This window comes from Epinephelus lanceolatus, chromosome 5 (genome assembly GCF_041903045.1).
Source record: "Epinephelus lanceolatus isolate andai-2023 chromosome 5, ASM4190304v1, whole genome shotgun sequence".
NCBI classification, from domain to species: domain Eukaryota; kingdom Metazoa; phylum Chordata; class Actinopteri; order Perciformes; family Serranidae; genus Epinephelus; species Epinephelus lanceolatus.
The window spans coordinates 16,542,612-16,563,472 of NC_135738.1; the positions used below are offsets into that span (position 1 = coordinate 16,542,612).

Consider the following 20,861-nt stretch of genomic DNA (forward strand, 5'->3'; position numbering starts at 1 on the left):
TGAGAAACAGAATGAAAGACAGAGGAAGAGAGACATAAGCTCACACAGCCACAGTGCATTTGCACGCAGGCATGGCTGTAAACACTCAGTCCTTGATAAGCACACAGCTGACAGACAACTTGTGTTCAGGCAGCTGTAAGATAGAGAGAAGAGGGTGAAGGTGGAGGAAGAGGAGGAGGGGTCGGTAAACTCAATGGAGGCCTACTGCACCGCTGACCGACAGCACCTCAATTAGTTCAACACGCTGATCAGGGATTACCGAGACAGTGGCTTAAACCACAGTTTCAATTACATGCTTCTCATTTGTATGTGGAGGCTGACACCTGGGTGCACGTGTTGACCTGGAACATCCAATAAACATCCACCAGGAAGTGTGTGACATCAGCTGTCTAAAGAATGAGTCTGGTGATAATCTGTATCATTTCTTGATGTCAACAAATCCATAAAAAGAATAATAAAAAACAACAATGAAGTGTTTACTGTGATCTCACATGTTGATTTATCACTATAAACACAGGAGCTGTAGTTAAATTTGAGTCAGTCCTGCGTACACCACCACTCTGCTGCTGTCAGTACTCACTAGACCACACCATGCACCCAATCCTTAGCTGAAAATAGTCCAACTTTATCTTTGTGACTCATTTAAAGATTTACGTCTTCATTAGGTTTTTGGTCTTTTCGTGGAATTTGTTTACAATAAGAAAAACATAAAATACCACCAACATTGACCTTTAAACCTCACTGACAAACTGCTCTGCAGCCAAACGTTGAAAAGTGTCAGCGATAGTAAGTGAATCATTTGTATTTGCAACATGTAGAACAAAACTGAAAGTCAAAGCTGCATTGATACATTTCGTTTTGTTTTGTTTGCTGTTTTTGTTGTTGTTGTTGTTTTTTTGGCCACTTGGGGGCAGCGGAGAAAGCTGTAAACATAATATTGACATATTACTTATGACATCCAGCAGTTATTGAGCAGCATTAGCAGTCAGTTGTAGCTGTATTTTTGTATACCTGACGAATGTAAGTCCAATATTCACTCTACATTTAACTCTGCTTTGGTCTCCACCAACTTCAGATGGAAATATGTGAGTATTTAACTGTCAGAGGTCCACTATGTCCTCCAGCTAGATCCTAAATGTTTCTGCTGTTTTGTGCTGGATGAGTAGCGTACAGTGGATTTATGTTAGAGATGTTTTGTTGTTGTTGTTGTTGTTGTTGTTGTTGTTTACTAAAAGTAGCTACTGCTTGGGATGGGGTTGGTAAGAGTGATGAGACTGAACCAAAACCATTAAGTTTAAACAAAACAACGAGCTGAAAGATGCTAAATTGATTCTTAGAGCGGAGTCAGGTTATAATTCTTTTTGGGTTCAGCTTTTACGTCAGGGGTGGTCATTTATTCCTTTGCTAATATCAAAACACTGCAGAGCCTGGGAAGAGACATGGAGTATAAAAAAAATCTATGGTTGAAAAAAAAAGTACTTTTGTGAGATCTCACAAAAAAATTTCTTAAAGGTCAGTGTGCTTCTGGGTCAGTTCAGCACTGTGGACACAACCACAACAATAGAGTACACACACCTGTGCAAGACGTTCATAGAATTTCATTTTGAGATTAGCCTCAAATATAAAGACATTAAATGGCAGTGGGCACAGTAAGAAACATCTTAAGGGGACACTGTCTTCACAAAGCGTACTCTGACCAGGTGGTACTGGTCGAATTCATCAACAACCAACTGCAGTACTCTGGACAGCTTCACAGGAACCAGTGGATGTACGCTAATGTAGAAAACATGGACTACTTGTGAGTAAAGAGGACGTGTGCTTGGTGTTGATGGAACCGTGCTCCATACCCACAGTTACGTAGGTTAGTTTTGGGCAAGTAAAGTTACGTACGTTAGGTTTAGGAAAAAAATCATGGTTGGGTGTCATCATGTTCCGTACTAAATGTAAAGATACATAGGTAAGGTTAAGGCAAGTGAAGTTACTCATTTTAGGTTTAGGACAGTAAAGTTACATAGGTTAGGTTTAGAAACTAATCATGTTACATACTTAATGCAGTGAAACGTACTTAATGTAATGTGACGATGTTACAACATACCTTAAAATAACTCCTGGTTTCACACGGGACACCAACACCAGACTCCTGGGGGAAAGTCATGTGTTTATTTAATACATCCACCACCCCAACCTGTGTTCTTCCGCAGACTGTTTCCCTCTTTACTCCCATCGGTGCATTTGTCACGTGCAGCCTTCATGATAACATGGTTTACAAATGAATTCTGGTGCGTTACTTTTCTTAGACGAACCCACAAACAGTGCATGTGAACAGCCTGCCCCACGGGTGTAAGCGCTCCACTGTTGTGGTCATAAATTACTGACCTTATTGAAGAGGTCATGCGGGATCTCACAAAAGTATCTCCCTCCATGTCCCGTGCTCGGCCACGGAAGCAGTATATATAAGCATGTAGACTGTGGTCTGACAGTCATGTGTATGTGTAGGCATGTAGAAGATCAGTAACATCAGAGAGAGAAAACTGATAAAACCAGGTGTGATCTCCTTTACTATGACTGAGCTCCTCCTTTTCCGTATGATGCTGTGTGCTGTTACAGTCCAGTGGAGCTTTACGGCACTCAGGAGAGGGAGAGAGTGAGAAACAAAGACTGACAGAGGAGAGAACGAGAGTATGTGTGTGCGAGAAGAGTGGGACCAGCGCCAGCTCACCCCACCCTTACTGTTGCCTGCCTGCAGAGTGAAGAGTGCTGCATTTCCTGAGGGCAATGCAGAGGACAAGGAAGAAGAGGAGGCTCACTTCTGTTAAAGTCACCAAACAGCAAACACAGAGCCGGTCTGCAGACAACAGAGAGCCTGCGGCGGACAGAGACACCAAGAGGGACACCGAGAGAGAGACCGAGAGAGACAGATGGACAGATAGAGAGACAGATGAGCTGCAGCATTCAGCGTGATGCCTCTGCTGTCCAATGTTCTCCACAAATATTCAGCTTCACACCATCACAGCACAGAAGTGGGAATGAATCATTTTTCACACCCCGAAAATTGCGCCCACTTCTTTCAGTTTCATCGCTCGACTGTTCTATGATTGGATGTGTTTGTTTGTTCGCTGTTTTAGGGTTACTGCCCTCGACAGCTGCACGTATTTAATATAAAAAAGACCTCCTCATGATGAGGTTTAATCTGACATGTTGTCAAAATCACACTCTTAGAAACAAGATGCTTTTGAGTATGCTTGAAGAGGTTATATTTTAAGTAAACGGATGGCAAAAGCTTAACTCAGTGTCTCCAATTTACTGCGAGGCAACTATTTTGATACTTGATTTGTATTTAATTAATATTTAAAGCAATATTCTTTTGTAGCAGCTTCTCAAATGTGAGGATTTGCAGTTTTTCTTTGCCGTATGTGATAAGACACTGATCAATCTTTAGGTTTTAGTAGCTTGAAGACGTCACGTTGGGCTTAAGGATATTGTAAAGGGCCTATTTTGCTATTTTTATAGCTCATAAATAACATAATTGTTAGTTTCAGCCTGATGACTCCATAATCCCACACTTAGCAAATGCACAACATCTCAAGAGTCACGCTCTGATGGTTTCAAGTGTCCATGTGACTGCAGGAGGAGGTAGAGAGTGCAGGGGAGCTCCTCAGGCCCCCGAGGTGTGTAACAACTCGCAGGGAATGACAGAGGTAAGCGGGTTTCCCCTGGGACAGGAGGATTAGTGTGGAACCATTACCTTAGCCCTGTGAATCACCGCTAATGGCTTCAGTGAGAGGGTACTCTAGTACAGAAGTAGGACACGTTAGATCGAGACCTTGAGCTCTGCAACAATGCACACTGCAGCACATTTCTGCAGATGATTTATGTCGGTTTTTGTGCAGGTCCGTTGTGCAGCACGTAGCACCAAATTCTGGGCGTAAGTATTCTCTGTGGGCCCCCTGCCCCTCCTCTCTTGATTCACGCACCTATTAATTTTTTTTTAATAAAGTAAGTTGGCTTTATTTCCTTTCTGTTCTGAAACCCCAATGTCCCTTTCTTGGGTAAAGACATGACAGTGTACATTGGTGCTCCAGCAGCATAAGCAGTCACTCGGCTCTAGCTGCATTTAGAGACGACTCCTGGTGCAGGGGTGGACTAAACCATCGTGTACCTTTAAGGTCCAATATGTAGGATTAAGGGGGATATGCTGGCTGAAATGGAATATAATATGTATGTTTTCTTTCTTCCACTGTAATTAGCAGCATTTCCACGACAAGCAACATCCACAAAACAATGCTTTGTTACGGGAAACTGCTTTATTCTGTGTTTTTACCAGTTTCAATCACCATGTCCGTTTGTTTTGAAGAGGAAGAGACCTCTGAGGATAATTCAGCTCCCGCCAAAAATCTTATAAACTTCTGGATCTTCAGTTATCAGAGAAGAAAGGTGAGCACAGATTAGCAGGTGCTGGGCAAGCGACCCATCTCCAAAGAGCCGAACTACGTTGGAGAAACACTGATTCGGAACACGAAACTGCTTCTTTTAGGGTTTTTACCGGTTTTAATCACCTGGGGTCTCATTTATAAAACAATGCGTAGGATCCATACCAAAAATGTACGTACGGACAAAAGCCAGATATGGCGTGCGCCAAAAAATATTTGACGATTTCTACAATCAGGCTTCCACCTCACCATCTGCGTTGCCAATTTCCTGTCTCCAAAATCTTCATAAGCATGGGTCAAAGTTTCTCTGTTTGAATAGATCACAACTTCTGTGTGGGAAGTGACGTACTCCTCTTTCAGGTCTCTTTTTGTGCGTACGCAATGTTTAAATGAGACCCCTGGTCTGTTTGTTTTGGAAAGGAAGTAGCCTCTGCGGATAATTTTTCTCATGGCAAAAACCTCCGAAACATCTTAATCAGAAATAAGCTGAGTACACATCAGATGCTAGCAGGTGCTCGTCTGTGATGTGATGGACAGTGCAGAAGAAACACTGATTTGTAACGTGAAACTGTTAATCACCGGGGGTCTCATTTATAAACATTGCGTACGCACAAAACGAGGCCTGAAAGAGGCGTACGCCACTTCCCATGCAAAAGTTGTGATCTATAAAAGCAGACTTGATGGGAGAGACTTTGACCCATGCTTACGAACATTTCAGAGACAGGAAATTGGCGACGCGGATGGTGAGGTGGAAGCCTGAAATTGTCAAATATTTTTTGGCGCACGCCATTTTTGGCTTTTGTCTGTACGTACATTTCTGGTATGAATCCTGCGCACTGTTTTTAAATGAGACCCAAGGTCCCTTTGTTTTAAAGCGAAAGAGACACCTGTGGATAATTTGGCTCCCTGTAAAAGTCCCCTGAACACTAGATGCCAATAAATCCGCCTAAGTCTTACACACTGGACCTTTAAGGGGTGAGATGTGCCTCAGAGAGCTTCCACTAAGTTTAGTCTTTCAGCTGATTTATTAAGCTGATTTTAATTTAGTTATGGAACTAACTACTTAGAAATAAAAATTTGCAAAACCAAACTTTCATTCTAGGGCCCTGAGTGATCAGCCCCACTTTGCGACCCCTGCCATTGTGCAGATACAGCTACACCCCCACCCCGAGCCAAAATGAGCATACACCAGCAGATCCTTAAAAATTTATTGAAGTTAATGTAAGATGAAATCATAAGTGATATAAGAAAAAAAACAAATAACCCTTGCATAGATCACAGACCATGCCTTTGTCATCATCTGACAAACTGAACACATTGTAGCATAATCCTTGGTAAACACAACATGACAATGACGGCTGGATTAGATAACACAATCAGAGTTTGGTTTGCTTGTGGATGAAAAGAAGAGCAGAAGAGTTCAACAGTCCATTTTTTTTGCGCTTTGCTCCAAAACTTCCCTACAAGCAATTAAATGTGCATTCTTGACAGGAAAGACAAACTCAGCCATGACACTTCTAACACAAACAAGATCTTCTCGTCGACAGTCACCTTTGGCGAGTGAGGTACACAACATCCCGACATTTGATCCTGTTCAGTGCCTCCTCAGCAGGCAGAAAGCAGTCCGACACCTTTAGCAAACAAGAATGCCTTAAAACCAATGTAGTACAGAGGAGGGTGTGTGTGACACAGGCCCTGTTTAGACATGACGGGCACGTTTCCAGCAACACAGTATCACTACAGTCTAGACTGAGATAAGAATGGGCAAAATGTCACTTGAAAGAGCATTTCAGTCTTAGAATAGAGATAAAGTTTGAGAAACTAGCCCTTTATGTCCTCACTCACATTCAGAGCCTAGCGAGCACAACCTGAAAATCACACGCGGACGTTGAGCACGGCTCGGATACCCAACGCCGTCTTAGTGATGAGGTCAGCGCTAAGGTGCTTTTTAAGAAATCCAGCAGAGGACACGTTTCACGACAGTGTTTCTGAACAGGGCCTTACAGGAAGCCTTGGTGCGGATGAAAGCAAGGGTTTCTTTTTTAAAATGATGCAACTGTATTATAGTTGATCCACAGTTTTGAAAGGCAAAACTCATGCAGTCTTCCATCGACCATGCAGTTTTTTGCGATTAGTAGGTTTTCTGTAGAGATACATTAGAGCAGTAGGTTCAGCAGTGGAGATTGGAGAAATGTGAACATGGTGTTTGAATGATTTTTTTTTTTCTCTTAAAACCAAAAAGACAAACCATAGTTTTTTTATATAATAGTACACTTCTTGTCCATATCATTTAGTGTATAGCAATTGATCATAATACAGTAGATTCATTTTCATGGCTTGCCAGAGGAACATATTGTCTTTGATATTCCACTATATGGCATGTTCTTCCTAAATCGGTCATGTTACAGTGCCACCAAAACAAAAAAGGAAAATAAAGACACATAAAGTTGTTTTTCATAGGTAATTGTGGTATATAGTGGTTACTTTTCTCTATCTTATTGTAGCTAAATTGCATTTTGTTCTCATTTTTTTCTTATACTTTAATTAGATTAATGTCGTCATATTTTTTTTTAGATCTTCTCACTCGTGTTTGTTTGCAGAAGCATTAACATCTAAGCTAAACAAATGAATATGTAAAACAATTTAGGCACCTTCTCTGACTTTCTCTCACACGGCTGATCAGTCCGGTCAAACTGATGATAGATCCTCTCTAAGTGCATTATGGGCCGTTCCTTTGGGACTGTGTTAAAGGTTCGACTGAACCCTTCAGCAGCCTTTTGTTCCTGACTGCACAACCAACTCCAGTCCAGGTGGTTAATGGGGGACTGCCGCTATAACAAAGCCTATATTTGGATACGTCACGGGTTTCTCTCAGTAAAACGTGAGCCTCTACGTCTGACCACGCTGGCCTTACAAAATCACAGAACAGAGGGTAAAAGGTTGGTACATAAACAGCCCTGTTGTGAGTTATCTGTCAAGTGATCGCAGTTTCTCCAACATTCAAAATAGATTTTTTTTTTTTTTTTTTTTTTTTTTTTTTACAAAAAAGCATCTAAGAAACAGTTTATCTGTTATTCTATTGCTGTTAAGAATGCATGTTTCTGTTGGGTAAATGCATAGCACCATCCACACATGCCCTCACAGCACTGCTCCTGTGAGGGGTCATCATTTGTATTTTTCTTCACCTCACTTCCCTGCAGGACATGTTGCACACATCACTACTTTCAAGCATCAGTCGCACAAGAAACTCGTGAACAAAGCGATTTCCTGATAGCTGCATTAATGAGACTACTTTAATTTCCTTGTATCTATATATAGTAATATAATATATGGTACTGGGTATTATTGATGTCCTTCTGTATGAGAAACCCTATACAAATTGAAGATCCCTGACACGAATGTGTATCTTTTTTGCTCTCATGATGAGTTACTGACATCTAGCAAGGCTCTTGATTTTTTTTTCTTTACCTCACCTGAGGCAGACACTCTTCAGCGGTACAGTACAAAGATCAGTTCCAAATAAAATGACAAACAGTGCCCTAATCTATCCAACCAGCCACCGATAACAAAACAGGAACTAGAGAATGAGGAGACGTCTTGTCTGAAATAACGTGTGATGGTAACAAGACAACAATGGTAGTCCTGTACTAGCACCACAAAGGATAGCCATTGCACCAACAGAAACAACTGTATGACATTCAAGTAGCACTGCAGTGGAGTTTTTTTTAGTTTACAGGAAGTTGTCAGGAGAAAGCTAAATAACATAAAATAAATACAGTACATTGCAAAGTCTTACTATCATTTGAATTCATGTCAGTACTGAGTGTAGATTGATGTACAGTAGCTGGAGATTTTCAAGTAGTCGTTACAATTTGTCCAAATCTGTCTGCAGTTAGCCTGGCTGGAACAATATGCGGAGAAACATATTGTACACATTGAAGCAAGCACAGTGACAAAGAAAACAAATCAAGCAGCAGAACAAAATGATTGTGCAAAAAGGCGGGCTGCACTTCGCCGTGCATCATAATGCCCAAAAATCGCAAGATGACAGACTTAAGAACCATAACTCCACTGTCTCATACACGTGTGTGTGTGTTCAGACACGTTGAAGTGTGTTTCTGTGACGCGACAGTAACGTCTGATACCGTCGTCTCAAAGAAACCAACATATAAAACAGTCAATCTCATCCCGTTAGGAGAGCCAAGCAGTCTCTACAAACTCTCTACATATGAATGTTTGATTGTGCGTAGCTTTAAGTGAACAAAAGGAGCGGGATTGTGGTACACTATTTGTCCTAAGTGCTTGTGTAAAGGCTATACTTGGGGACTCTCACATTCAATGTTGCATGACTGCAGTTTACACTTAAGGTTCCATTTTGCATTATGGTATAGGAAGCCCTGCATTGAAGCTTGCAGCTCTGCAGCAAGTTTGCAATGACCTCACTGAGGTAGAGACCCTGAAAGGATGCACGGTGCATGAACAGAAACGAGACATAAATAAACTATGTTAAAAACCTATGGATATTCCCTTTTGAATTGGATTGGTAAACATGCAGAGTACAATACATCGCTGCTTAAGGGCATAATTAAGTGCGTGACAGCATGAAAACTGGGTTGTGCAAAACAGCCATGGATCATCTTTTGTTTTTGTTTTTTTTTTTTGTTTTGTTTTTTTGACCACAATCACCTGCTGTTTCAACCTTGCTCATCGGGCATCATTAACATCATAACCAACAGTGTATCAACACGAGAACAGAAGGTAAACCAGCTCTGCTCAACCTCGCAAATCCCATTGTACACAGAGGCACTTTCACTGGTCCTGTTGGTGAAAGGGATAAAGGCACTAGCAACTAATGTCAGAATAATTCTCTCTTAATATGAAGTGAAATTTGGTGTCAGTCCTTTTCCGTAGTGGATTTCAAACCAATATGTACTCAAATTTGACATGGAAATGGAAGCATGACTAATGATATGTTAATTTTTCTTGTTCAAAGAAGGTCCATGCACTGCACTATTGACGTAATACTGTAATTGGTGCTTATTATAATTATATGCATTTTTGATAATATTTATTCAGTTTCTTCAACTACTTTTAATTAGAAACTCTGCATCCTCAAGGTGGGTTTGGATATATTTGATCGCAATTCAGAAACATCCAGAATTTGATTTCCTTAGTTTCCCTGACAATAGGGCACTGCAGAGTGCCTGAATTGCAACAAGCTGAATACTCATGTCATGCATTAAATATACCAGGATACAAAAGTACCTTAGTCGATAGACCATAATGCAGGTTACTTTTTTCATGCTATGATCTCATTTATGTACTGTTCCCTTAAGTTTTAACATTCAATTTCTATACTTCTAAATGATTAGCATTTCAAATTAAGAAACTCATCCAGTGCACTCGTATGAAAACAGATGACAAGGAGGGGAGGGAGGATGGAGGCAGGTATTCAAAAGAACATCCTTTCCATTATGTGAGATATGTCTCATGCATGCCGATATCAAAATGGAAAGTCTCTAATCATGCTCGTGTGAAGCTCACTTTAACGTTGTGCTGTGTTGCATCTAAAGGGCATGGCATTGAATCACTTGGTGATATCACAATTACAGCATCTGCTGGAAAACAGCAGCATTGCGGATGTCCGTGAAGCGAGTAGATCACCATCTGTTTACATCCAAACAAGAGAGATCAGTCTTCCTCCTATAAGGTGCTTTGCTGAATAGTAGATATCCTTTGTAGGGAGGGAGGAGAGAAGAGGAGGAGGAGGGAGCGAGGAGGGGGTCACCTAACTTCTTGGCGCTTACCACTTTGGCTGCAGGTGCTTGCATGTCTCTGCAGACTTTTCTGGTGCATTGTGCAACTTGCTGAAATGTTATCTGTACTCCATGCATAAGATTTTAATTATCACGCCGTCATCTGATTAGACAGTGTGTGCTCTGCGTCCTCCAGGGAGCCGTGTAGATGCGTAATAGTTGATGTTTTCTTTTTGATGTACCTATATATTTGTAGGATCAGAAGAATTAATTATTCTATCTACCTGTCATATACTCTAAGATCTTTGATTTTCCTTTCTATATAGCTGAGCGTAGTTGTAGGCCTAATGCCATAGAGCGCTTTGAGGAGGTAAATGAAGCATTCCTAACTGACGGTCTACTCCACATATGACAGTCCCACAGAGATCCCAAAGTTCTTACCTAGTGTCTAAACATCTGTAAGCAGCTTGCTTTTATTTACACAGTTTTGGTTGGCTATAGTGCAATTGCCAGTTCTGAGGTTTGCCTCCCTAAAGTTGTCGATGCTATTGTTTATGTCTCCATCAATCTCCATGTACTCTGACTTGCTGACGGTGGACGAACTACGGCGGCTGGAGTTGGTTTCAGAGGGGATGTTGGGGTTGCTGACGTTGAGCAGCTGGGCCTGCTCTTCTCCCTCGGTCTCCCTGTGGTAGAAGTAGTTGAAGTTGGACACAATGACAGGCACTGGGAGCGCAATTGTCAACACTCCGGCGATGGCGCACAGAGATCCTACAATCTTGCCTCCTATAGTGACGGGGACCATGTCCCCATAGCCCACAGTTGTCATAGACACAACAGCCCACCAGAATGCATCTGGGATGCTGCCAAAGTAGGAATCTTGCTCCTCTGCCTCAGCAAAGTAGACAGCGCTGGAGAACAAGATGACTCCAATGAACAGAAAGAAGATCAGCAATCCCAGCTCTCGCATGCTGGCCTTGAGGGTCTGCCCCAAAATCTGCAGTCCTTTGGAGTGTCGTGACAGCTTGAAGATCCTAAACACCCTGACCAGACGGATCACCCTGAGGATGGCCAGAGATGTTGCCTGCTCCCCCACTCCCTCCTTTTCTGGGTCTTCGGCCAGCTCGGTGCCGAGTGTGATGAAGTAGGGGATGATAGCCACTATGTCAATCATGTTCATCATGTTCTTGAAGAAGGCCGGTTTGCTCGGGCACGCCAGAAAGCGTACAATCAACTCAAAGGAGAACCAGATTATACAGAGAGTCTCAATGACGAAGAAGGGGTCAGTGAGGATATTTGGCTTATAATAAACAGTAGTGTTACCAACTGTCACCATTCGACCCCTTGGGTCCTCTTTCAGCTGTGGTAAAGTCTCTAAACAAAATATGACTATTGAAATCAGGATTACCATCACAGACACTATGGCGATCCCTCTCGCAGTGCCTGAGCTTTCCGGGTGCTCAAACAGGAGCCATATCTGACGCTGGAACTCCTTCTCAGGTAAAGGACGCTCTTCCTCCCTGATGAAACCCTCATCCTCACGAAACTTCTCCATGGCATCCACTCCCAGCTCATAAAATTTGATCTCTTCTGAGAACATATCCAAAGGGACATTTACTGGTCTTCTCAGTCGACCCCCACTCTGGTAGTAATAGAGGATGGCGTCAAAGCTGGGGCGGTTCCTGTCGAAGAAGTACTCATTTCTCAGAGGGTCAAAGTACCGCATCCGCTTTTTGGGGTTGCCAAGCAACGTCTCTGGAAACTGGGAGAGAGTTTTCAACTGCGTCTCAAACCGGAGACCGGCTATGTTGATGACCACCCTCTCGCAGCATTCGTGGTCGTTGTGGTCAGGGGGGTAGGTGTCCTGAGGGTGGCCTGGGACAGCCGAGGTGTCGTCCATGTTATCTCCTGCTACCACGGTCATTTTGGGAAGGAGGAGGAGGTGGAGGTGGAGGGGGGAGGAGTTGTGTTGGGATCCCGGTTAGTCTAACTTAGCAGGCATTCAGGTTCGGGGCAAATTTTTCCACTCCTCAGCTTCCCACACCCCTTAAATTGTTGGAGACGTCCCCAGATACAAGGGGGCTGGTTGGCTGCTTTGCCTCAGTGCGGCTCCACTGCGGTTCTCGCTGACTTGACCATTGCTGCTCTCCAGTGCATCTGCTGCTGTTGTTACTGCTGCCTCTGTCACCCAGAGAGAGGAGAGGGAGAGGAGAGGGAGAGGAGGAAATAATGGGATCAAACAGCCAAGATATTTGCTGGCTCAGCATTTTTTGCAGTTTATTTATTTATTTATTTATTTACTTCTCTCAGCCTGCAATTAGTGCAGTTACACAGTAGTAAAGATAAAAAAACACCACCCCAAGGAAGAATCCTATAAGATAGACACCTACAATCTGTCTGTAGTACTCAGTCGTGAGTACATGATGATCTTCCTGCACCACATGGCATTTACTACATTCCTATGGTTATTTTTTCTCCTGTTTCTCTTATACACTCATTATATTTCTATAGGGATGTTTACTTTAGTTAAACGTAGAAATGCTGCGGTTCTAGGTCTTAAAGGAGCATGGGAATGATTTATCCTACGCCACTCTAACCAGCCTGAATTACGATGTGACGCATAACATCTGATACTGATATTACACCAACTGATGTTTCTACTTGTACACAGCCCACAGGCCTACAGAAGATGCAGAATGCACCACAGTGTGGTTGTTCTCTTCACGTCAACAGCAGCTGTCGAGAAGCAAAGCATCTAACCGATGTCATTATTGTATAAGTCAGCAGTTTGGAGGCTTACCGTGGGCTGATCTTGAAAGGTCTTGAATGCGTCTTATCCTCGAGTAAAATCATCCAACGACAGGGCAGCAGTGGGTGTCATGTGGTAACTTTACATTGCACCTACCACCAAAAAGAGCCTCACTGTGCTCATCGCCATCCTAACTGTGTCCGTCGCAAAGTGTCCTCAAATCTTTAGAAACGAGATGAAAATCAGGAGAGTCTAATGAGGAAAGCCTGAGATGGAAAAAGGAGCGAAAAGAGAGAAAGGCAGAGCTGCAGCGTCGGGAGCTGCTGGCGCGGCGGCACGGTGGTGTGAACAGCTTACAGTATACCGCAGGAGAAAATCTTGCGCTGCAATTCAGGAGGGGGAGATACATTAAGGGGCAATAAGCGAGCCCTTGACATTTCTAGACATCACTGCATCAGCAGAAATCTGCTTGCTTTTTTTTTTTTGCGAGTAGACAAGATGACGGGCAGAATGTGTTGCAGCGCGGCTCGCAGGGCAGAATAAAAGAAATCAAAAAATGAAACAGATGACAGTCAAGTAGCAGCAGCGACGTCCAAATGTTTTCTCCACAATGTCAAGCAAGTTTTTGCTGTGCATTTTTACATGCAAGTGCAGGGGAGGTGAGGGAGAACAGAGGAGAGGAGAGGGGAGGGGGAGGGCAGCAGGAGAAGGAGGAGGAGGAGGAGTTGGAGGGTTTCGACGCAATGCAGACCGGCTCTACTAAAGCACGCCGTGAGAAGTTCTCCACACACCACAAAAACAAGACCGCTTGTGTGCCAGCACTGGCGCAATCAGACTGCAAATGACACTTGGTAACAAAACCTCTGAATTTGCTGTGTTACATTTGTTAAATAATTTAGAAAACTAGCATGTCATTGATGTGGTGAGGGATTAAATGAGCTTTTCATTCCATCACTCCGGGATTTACACGGGCGTTAATTGGATGTGTCAATATCTGAGTCTATGTGGGACCAAATTAGATTTTGCAGTCCTCATCATTTTACAAGTGAGCAATGAGACAAAACCGTCCACAGTGTGTTTGCAGCCCTCATCGCATCAGTGTGCTTACATCCAGGATGTGCACGGCACACACCCAGTATCTTACACTTTATGCTGCTAAGTTATAATATGTCCCAGCCTCCACTCGTGGCTGCACACGGCTGCAGGAGTCAAACACATCTGAGACGAAACCAGGAATTTTTAGCATAACGCTCTGCAGAGGACGGAGGATCAGTTTCAGCACCACGGACAGCGCAGATGATTGATTCATCTCATAGAGGACTACTTGTACAAACCCCAAAACAAACACCAGAATATATATTACGACACAGTATCATAACAAATAAGCAAATAATTTGTCTATTGATGACTTTTAGGGCCTGTGTGTAGGTGGTTTTGTTTTTCAGGGCCTTAAAGTGAGGATCAAAGCACTGACTTTCTAAAAACACTCATTCAACACAAAATCAGGTCATCAGACTTCTTCTAATTTGTTAAAATGTGCCTCCAGCCAAATAAACCCTGCTACATTTATCACTATGACGTTTTATTAAGTTAATTGGTTTTGTGGCAAGACAACATAGTGTCTAGTTCTGCGCTTTTTTCTATCATTCAGCACCAAAACTAATATACAGTGTATCACACTAATTAATAGGCATGGATTTGTATCTTTAAATGAGTTCTTCTTTGCTTTCTGTGATACTGAGAGTGGAGAAATAACCAGCTGTTTATTTTCTGATTCATAATTTATTTATAAAAAGGTTTAAGTTAAGTTCACATACATGTTTAAATTAGAAAAATAAATATTTAATACATTTAAAGTTCATAATGCATTCGCGTCATGCAGTCATTGCATTGTAACGTCTCGAGCCATGTTGTTGTCAGCGAGCTGCAATGCAATCTGAATGTTTGTAACAACACTGAGGCAAGTTGCAACTGCATTCAAAGATGCATAAGAAAGGAGGAAATTCATAATTACAAAAAAAAAACGCAGTATAAACAATTTTATACAAAGAAAGCGTGGTCATTAATAAAGCCTACACAAAAGAATGTCGTTTCTTCTACTGATGATACACACAATGTCCATTAAGGCAGACTGAACCTTGTCCAGGCGTCTCCTCCACGAAAGCTACAACACTGGCAATGCACGAATACCCGTGAGAAAATGATCCAATACTCTGGAGAAGAAGAGAATCCCACGCTTGAAATTTGTTGCCACTCTGAGGGAGAAACAAGCTTCTCATGATCGTCTGCCTCCTGCAAGTAAGCAGAAAACAAAACTCACTGTGATTAACATTTGGAGTTGAGAGGAAGCAGTCGGGACTTTGCTGAGCTTAGTTAACCATCACAAGCATCCGGGTGCAGGCAAAGAGCGTGATCTCGGGGGGCTTAAGCCTGAAATCAGTTTAAGGTCAGCTGCAACAGTGCAGAGGTAAAGTTAAAGTGTTAATTTTGCCACACAGCAGAGCCAGAAGTGGTGTCTGCAGGGATATCAGTCATCCACAGAGTGGCGCTCAGAGCTCATTTGTTCAGTTTAGATTTATCCAGAAGCAAGCTCCAAAGAAAAATGAAGTGGGAGATGTTTTCTGTTTCTCAGATCTATGAAAACTATCCTGTGTTAACGAGATATTGAAAGCTGATCTCGTTACTATGGAAAACCATAGTAGACTGAGGGATAGAGCCAATAATCTTACAGTCCACACAGACGCAAACAAACTACTATGGCTACTAGTAGAAATTGGAGCAGCGACGTAGGTTACAACACACACACACACACACACATGACCCGACACAGACACACACAAGACCTCTATAAACACACAGTCTCGACTAACTCTTGAGTGACAGGGAGATAATTGTCTTGGTGTATGTGTCTGTTTGTCGCCGTGCGCTCCTCTGCGCTTTTACGCACGGCTTCTACTGTACTCAGAGCGTTGGTACTTGAGAATAGGCTGCGTGATTTTCTTAACAGTAGAACAGTTAAGTTTGGTTCGTGTGTAATCACCATTTAGAGGCTTTTAAAAAAAGTTCCTTAACTTAAAAATTAAAGATAAGAAAACGTCTCCGTTTTTTATTTGGTATTTCAGTTTCCCTTCTTAGACTGAGAAGTGTGTTGTCATATGGCTCAACTAATGCTGATGGTATTTCAAATATTCCGTGCGTAACCCAAGGGTTTCAAATGTTTTCATATGAGGGGTCCCATGACACTTTGGTGCACACTTCCCACTTATTGATTTCACCCTCTATGTTCAGGGAATTTAGGCCAGTCCTCACTTTGGTGGAGGTTTTACCATGAATGTGTGAGGCTCAACGTTTGGAAACCACTGCGTGAAACGTGCGTAAAACACCTGCTGCATCCGACACAGAGGAGCCTAAACTGTATGCGCACTGTAAGACGACTCACCAGAAATAAAACCGTCTTCCAGGGGTGTATTTCATACAACTGTCAGTTTCCCCGTGTATGTCTCCGCTTGGCATACGTTTGGATATGTCAACGTTTCCAAGTCGTCGCTTTCCTGATAGGACGCCGGTTTTGAGAGCGACTGGGTGCTTTTGTTTGAATCACATTCACCCAATGATGGCTGCGGCTGTCCGCATGTCACATGTACATACTGAATATTGTCATCATCCTCATTTTCTCTGTGGTAGAAATAATTGAAGTTTGACACTATGACAGGGACAGGTAAAGCTATGGTTAGCACTCCGGCGATGGCGCACAAAGATCCAACAAACTTCCCCCCAATGGTGGAGGGACACATGTCTCCATATCCAACCGTAGTCATTGTCACTACAGCCCACCAAAACGCATCAGGTATGCTTGAAAATCCAGAGTCGGGGTCTTCTGCTTCTGCAAAATAAACCGAGCTGGAGAATAAAACAACTCCAATGATCAGAAAGAATATGAGCAGTCCCAGCTCCCTGAGGCTTGCGTGAAGCGTTTGGCCGAGAATCTGGAGGCCCTTGGAGTGCCTGGAAAGTTTAAAAATCCTGAAAACACGGACCAGACGGATGACCCTCAGTATGGCCAGAGACGCAGCCTGCTGACTGCTGCCCTGATGCTCCGCGAGATCAAGGCCCAGGGTGATAAAATAAGGAGCTATGGCCACAACATCGATCAGGTTCATGATGTTTTTAAAGAAAGCTGCTTTACTGGGACAGGAGAAGAATCTCATGGTGAATTCAAAGGAGAACCACACGATGCAAAGCGTCTCCACCATGAAAAACGGATCTGTGAACGGACTGGGCTCTTGGCCGTGCGCACTTCCATTGACGGGATTGTCCAGTGCGGTGACTTCTCTAAACTCGGGTAAAGTCTCCAAGCAGAATATAATTATGGATATTAAAATAACCATAACCGACACAATGGCGTTAATCCGTGCAGGTCCTGAGCTCTCTGGATACTCAAACAGGAGCCATAACTGGCGTTGATACACATTGCTGGGCAGCGGGCGCTCCTCTTCCCTCATTAAGCCCTCATCTTCTCTGAAAAGGTCTATGACCTCTTCATCAAGTTCGTAAAATTTAATTTCTTCCAGGAAAATATCCACAGGTACACTGACGGGCCTCCGGAGCCGCCCTCCTGACTGGTAATAATAGAGGACGGCATCAAAGCTCGGCCTGTTCCTGTCAAAGAAGTATTCATTTCTCAGCGGGTCAAAGAAACGCATCCGTTTACGCGGATCTCCCAGGAGCGTGGTCGGGAAGCGGGAGAGGGTCTTTAACTGCGTCTCAAAGCGCAGACCTGAGATGTTGATGATCACCCTCTCGCTGCACTCCTGGTCCGCTGGTTCCAGGTCAGCAGCATCTTGTAACAAAGGAGTTACGACCACACTGTCGTCGTGGTTCTCCTGGGACACCACAGTCATTTTTTTTTACCCCTCCGTGGGTAAATCGTCACTCACCTCCTTGGTGGCTCCCTCTTGCCCTTTTGCCTGTGCGTCCTCCCAAATCTTTGTCTCATGCAGCCTCCCCAGACTCAGGCAAAGTTCCCCTTTTTACTCCAATAGTTTTGTTTGTTAATATCCAAAATCGTAGTGCAGTTGTTGATTTACACCGTCCCTTTGTCAGATTAGTGCCTCTGAACTGTCAACTTTCAATAGTGCAGACAGATCTCCACTTGCATAAGCTATACCGATGGCTATGGCTATCATATTCACACCATTTTAAACTCCAAAGCCCTCCCCAAGTTGGAAGACCAGATGACACTTGCTGCTGCTGCTGCTGTCCCTCTCACACTTACTCACTGTAGCAGTGCCGTCAGTTCCAAGTAAAGGGGTAGCCTTGCAAAATGTAATCTTTTTCATTTTAATTGCCAGTTAATCTCCTTTTTAAATACCTCACATCAAAGTCCTCTGTCTTGTTTATCTTCAAAACAAAGTCCAGCAAGTTTTCCGGATCCAGAGTTGACAGAGAAATGGCGTCTCTCACCCAGCAGGTCCCTCATTCATGAAATCATGGGGCTATTCTTGTCACAAGGGGAACCTCCAGGACCCGGCCCGTGTTGGGTCACAGCCCACAGTTTTAGAAACCAGGAGTACGGACAAAGGTGACAAATAGATCCAGCTTGTTAAGTGTAGTGAGGTGTTTTTTACCCCCGCAGCTACATATTAAATGTGTCTTGAAATAAAGACGATGAAATAACCTGAATGCTTTGAAGCACGGGGCCTCGTATAACCAGGGGCCCTCCTGGACCCAGCCAGTGGAAACTGCTGGCTTGACTGACACTTGAGTAGACCGGAGAGGATAGGGTCTTCAGGAAGCCGCAGCCAAAATAACATTCACCGTTCGTAGCACTTAAAGGGCTCAATTGTACAACTTGGAACATGGGGACCCCCAGAAGACAAGTGACCTGGCGTCAGGGTCACTGAGATACTGAGGTGTAAAAAGAAACAGCTGCATGTATTTAAAATTTCATTGGTTCATTATCAGGACCTGTAAATCCTCTGCAGTCGGGATAAAAGTCACAACACAATCTCACAGAAATACATGAAATGGACATGACCTCTTAACAACACATTATGTGGTGGTAGGCATGAAATGTGTTTAAATTATGTGCTGGCAACACAAAAACAATAAAGTCTATATGAGCAGTCACAGTTTGCTGAGGCTTAGGGAAGAAACACTGGGTTAGGTTTAGACAACAAAAAAATATTAAGGAAAAATCTTGTGGTGTTGGTCAAAATAACTACATATGGGGCATAAGTGAATAGCCTTACATACGTTGTGAAGTTGCATTAAGTAATAGGTATGTCAGCAGTTAACCTCCAGGAATATTTTTGACCAGTTACGCATGTCGGTCTAAATTAATTTTGCTACTCTTCAGTTTACTGCACTGTGCACCAACCAGGTCACATGGGAGCCAATTAGTTAGTGGCACCGCTCATTTGGCAATTACCACTAACAACACTGTCCTGACCCAACAGTGTTGCTGTGGAAACATTGTGCCCGCACCCTGGTCACCCACCAGGTTGCCCTGGTGAGTAAATGGCTCAGTTGTGAGCTGCTTATTTTGAGCCGCAACTTTGAGCTTCAGACCCCTTTAGTGTTGTTGTTGTTGTTGTTGTTGTTGTTGTTGTTGGCTCTGTTAGCCCAGTTAGCAGTGTTAGCGGAGCTGGTGGTGTTAACATAATTAACAATGCTAAATGGGTTTTGCAGCCAAGAAAGAAGCTGCTTACTCACCAGGGCTACCTGGGGGAAGACCAGAGAGTGGATACAATGCTTCTTCACCAACCACATCCTGCCAGCTGTGAAGTAATCTCCACATGACCAGTGCTGCTAGCTAGCTCACACCCAACCTGGGTGGTGCGCAGTTCAAAGTGGCCAAGGCTAACGTTAGCTAAACGGTGGAGAATGGAGGGTGGAAAGTGGGCACAATGTTTCCGTATGTTACACTGTCTGTCTGACTGTCTGTCAGCAAAGCCAACAGAAAATAAAATTAAAGGGAAGACATTTACATCACAAAACATTAACATTTCAACACCTCTCAGTGGTTAGCGCTTTGAAATGTGGCACTAAAGCTCACAGTCAATGGAACGCCAGGCTAACAGGAAAGGCCTTGTGTATTTCATGTCTTTTTTTTTCCCCCTAACAAATTAACCGGTTACTTATCGGTTGATGGGTGTTGGGCTATCAAGATCAAACTTAACTGAAACTGACACCCTTGTACCTACTTAAAGTACTTTGCATAGTTCTCTTAAGTCTGTAAAGTTACATAACTACATTGACTTTTGTTTTCACACAGGATCATCAACAGCGGTCTCCTGGTTGAAAGTCCATGTTTGTTTGACCCCTTGACATGGACTTTCTCGCTCTTAATACTTAATTCATGTGTCCACTGTGACAAATTGACTTTGCCTTGGCATTGTTCTCCTGTTGCCAGCACTTAATTTTAACACATTTCATGCCCACCTTCACGTAATCCATTGTTGAGATCTCATGTCCATTTCATGTGTTTCTTAGAGACCACAATGACACTTACGTTTGTCCAGCACAAAATAAGGATCCTCTTTCTCTCACGTTACAGTTTAATATTTCTATCACAGGTAAAGTTGATATAATGTTTAGAAGATGTGTCCTGGGTTTACAGAGTGAAGTTATATGTGCGCTGCAGCATTGTGATCTATTAATAGCTCAGTTTTTTCCACTTTCATTGCCTTCATAAAGCTGTATCAGGTATGTCAGTCACTGCCGTAGGCACAGGAGTGCAGCAATAATAGCCAGAGGGTGCTAATCAGTGTTACTAAAACCAACCTGGACGGTTTACATTATTACGTTGATGCACGCGTGTGTAACATGCCATCACAAACTTTTATATCAGAGAGGCTTTTTTTGTGGTCAGGTTAACAAGCACCAGCCCCCAGAGGAGCGCTGTTTTTTTGGCCTTTCCATTAC

The 20,861-nt window shown here is 43.1% G+C and overlaps 3 protein-coding genes across 3 annotated transcripts in view; 1 reads left to right on the plus strand and 2 right to left on the minus strand.

Annotated features, from left to right (window-relative positions):
* ldhbb (lactate dehydrogenase Bb) overlaps positions 1–20,861 on the plus strand; it is a 112,148-nt gene that overhangs the window by 10,568 nt on the left and 80,719 nt on the right. The window lies entirely within an intron of this gene.
* Positions 9,071–13,544, minus strand: LOC117262467 (potassium voltage-gated channel subfamily A member 1-like). The gene is made up of 2 exons (XM_033635451.2): positions 12,987–13,544; positions 9,071–12,367 (listed from the first exon to the last, which is right to left on the minus strand). Exon 2 carries the CDS (start codon positions 12,108–12,110, stop codon positions 10,635–10,637), a length of 1,476 nt encoding a protein of 491 aa, XP_033491342.1. The 5' UTR covers positions 12,111–12,367; positions 12,987–13,544; the 3' UTR covers positions 9,071–10,634.
* LOC117262468 (shaker-related potassium channel tsha2-like) lies at positions 14,698–17,965 on the minus strand. Its single transcript, XM_033635452.2, has 2 exons — positions 16,375–17,965; positions 14,698–15,227 (listed from the first exon to the last, which is right to left on the minus strand). The coding sequence occupies exon 1, from the start codon at positions 17,834–17,836 to the stop codon at positions 16,406–16,408; it is 1,431 nt and encodes a 476-aa protein (XP_033491343.1). The 5' UTR covers positions 17,837–17,965; the 3' UTR covers positions 14,698–15,227; positions 16,375–16,405.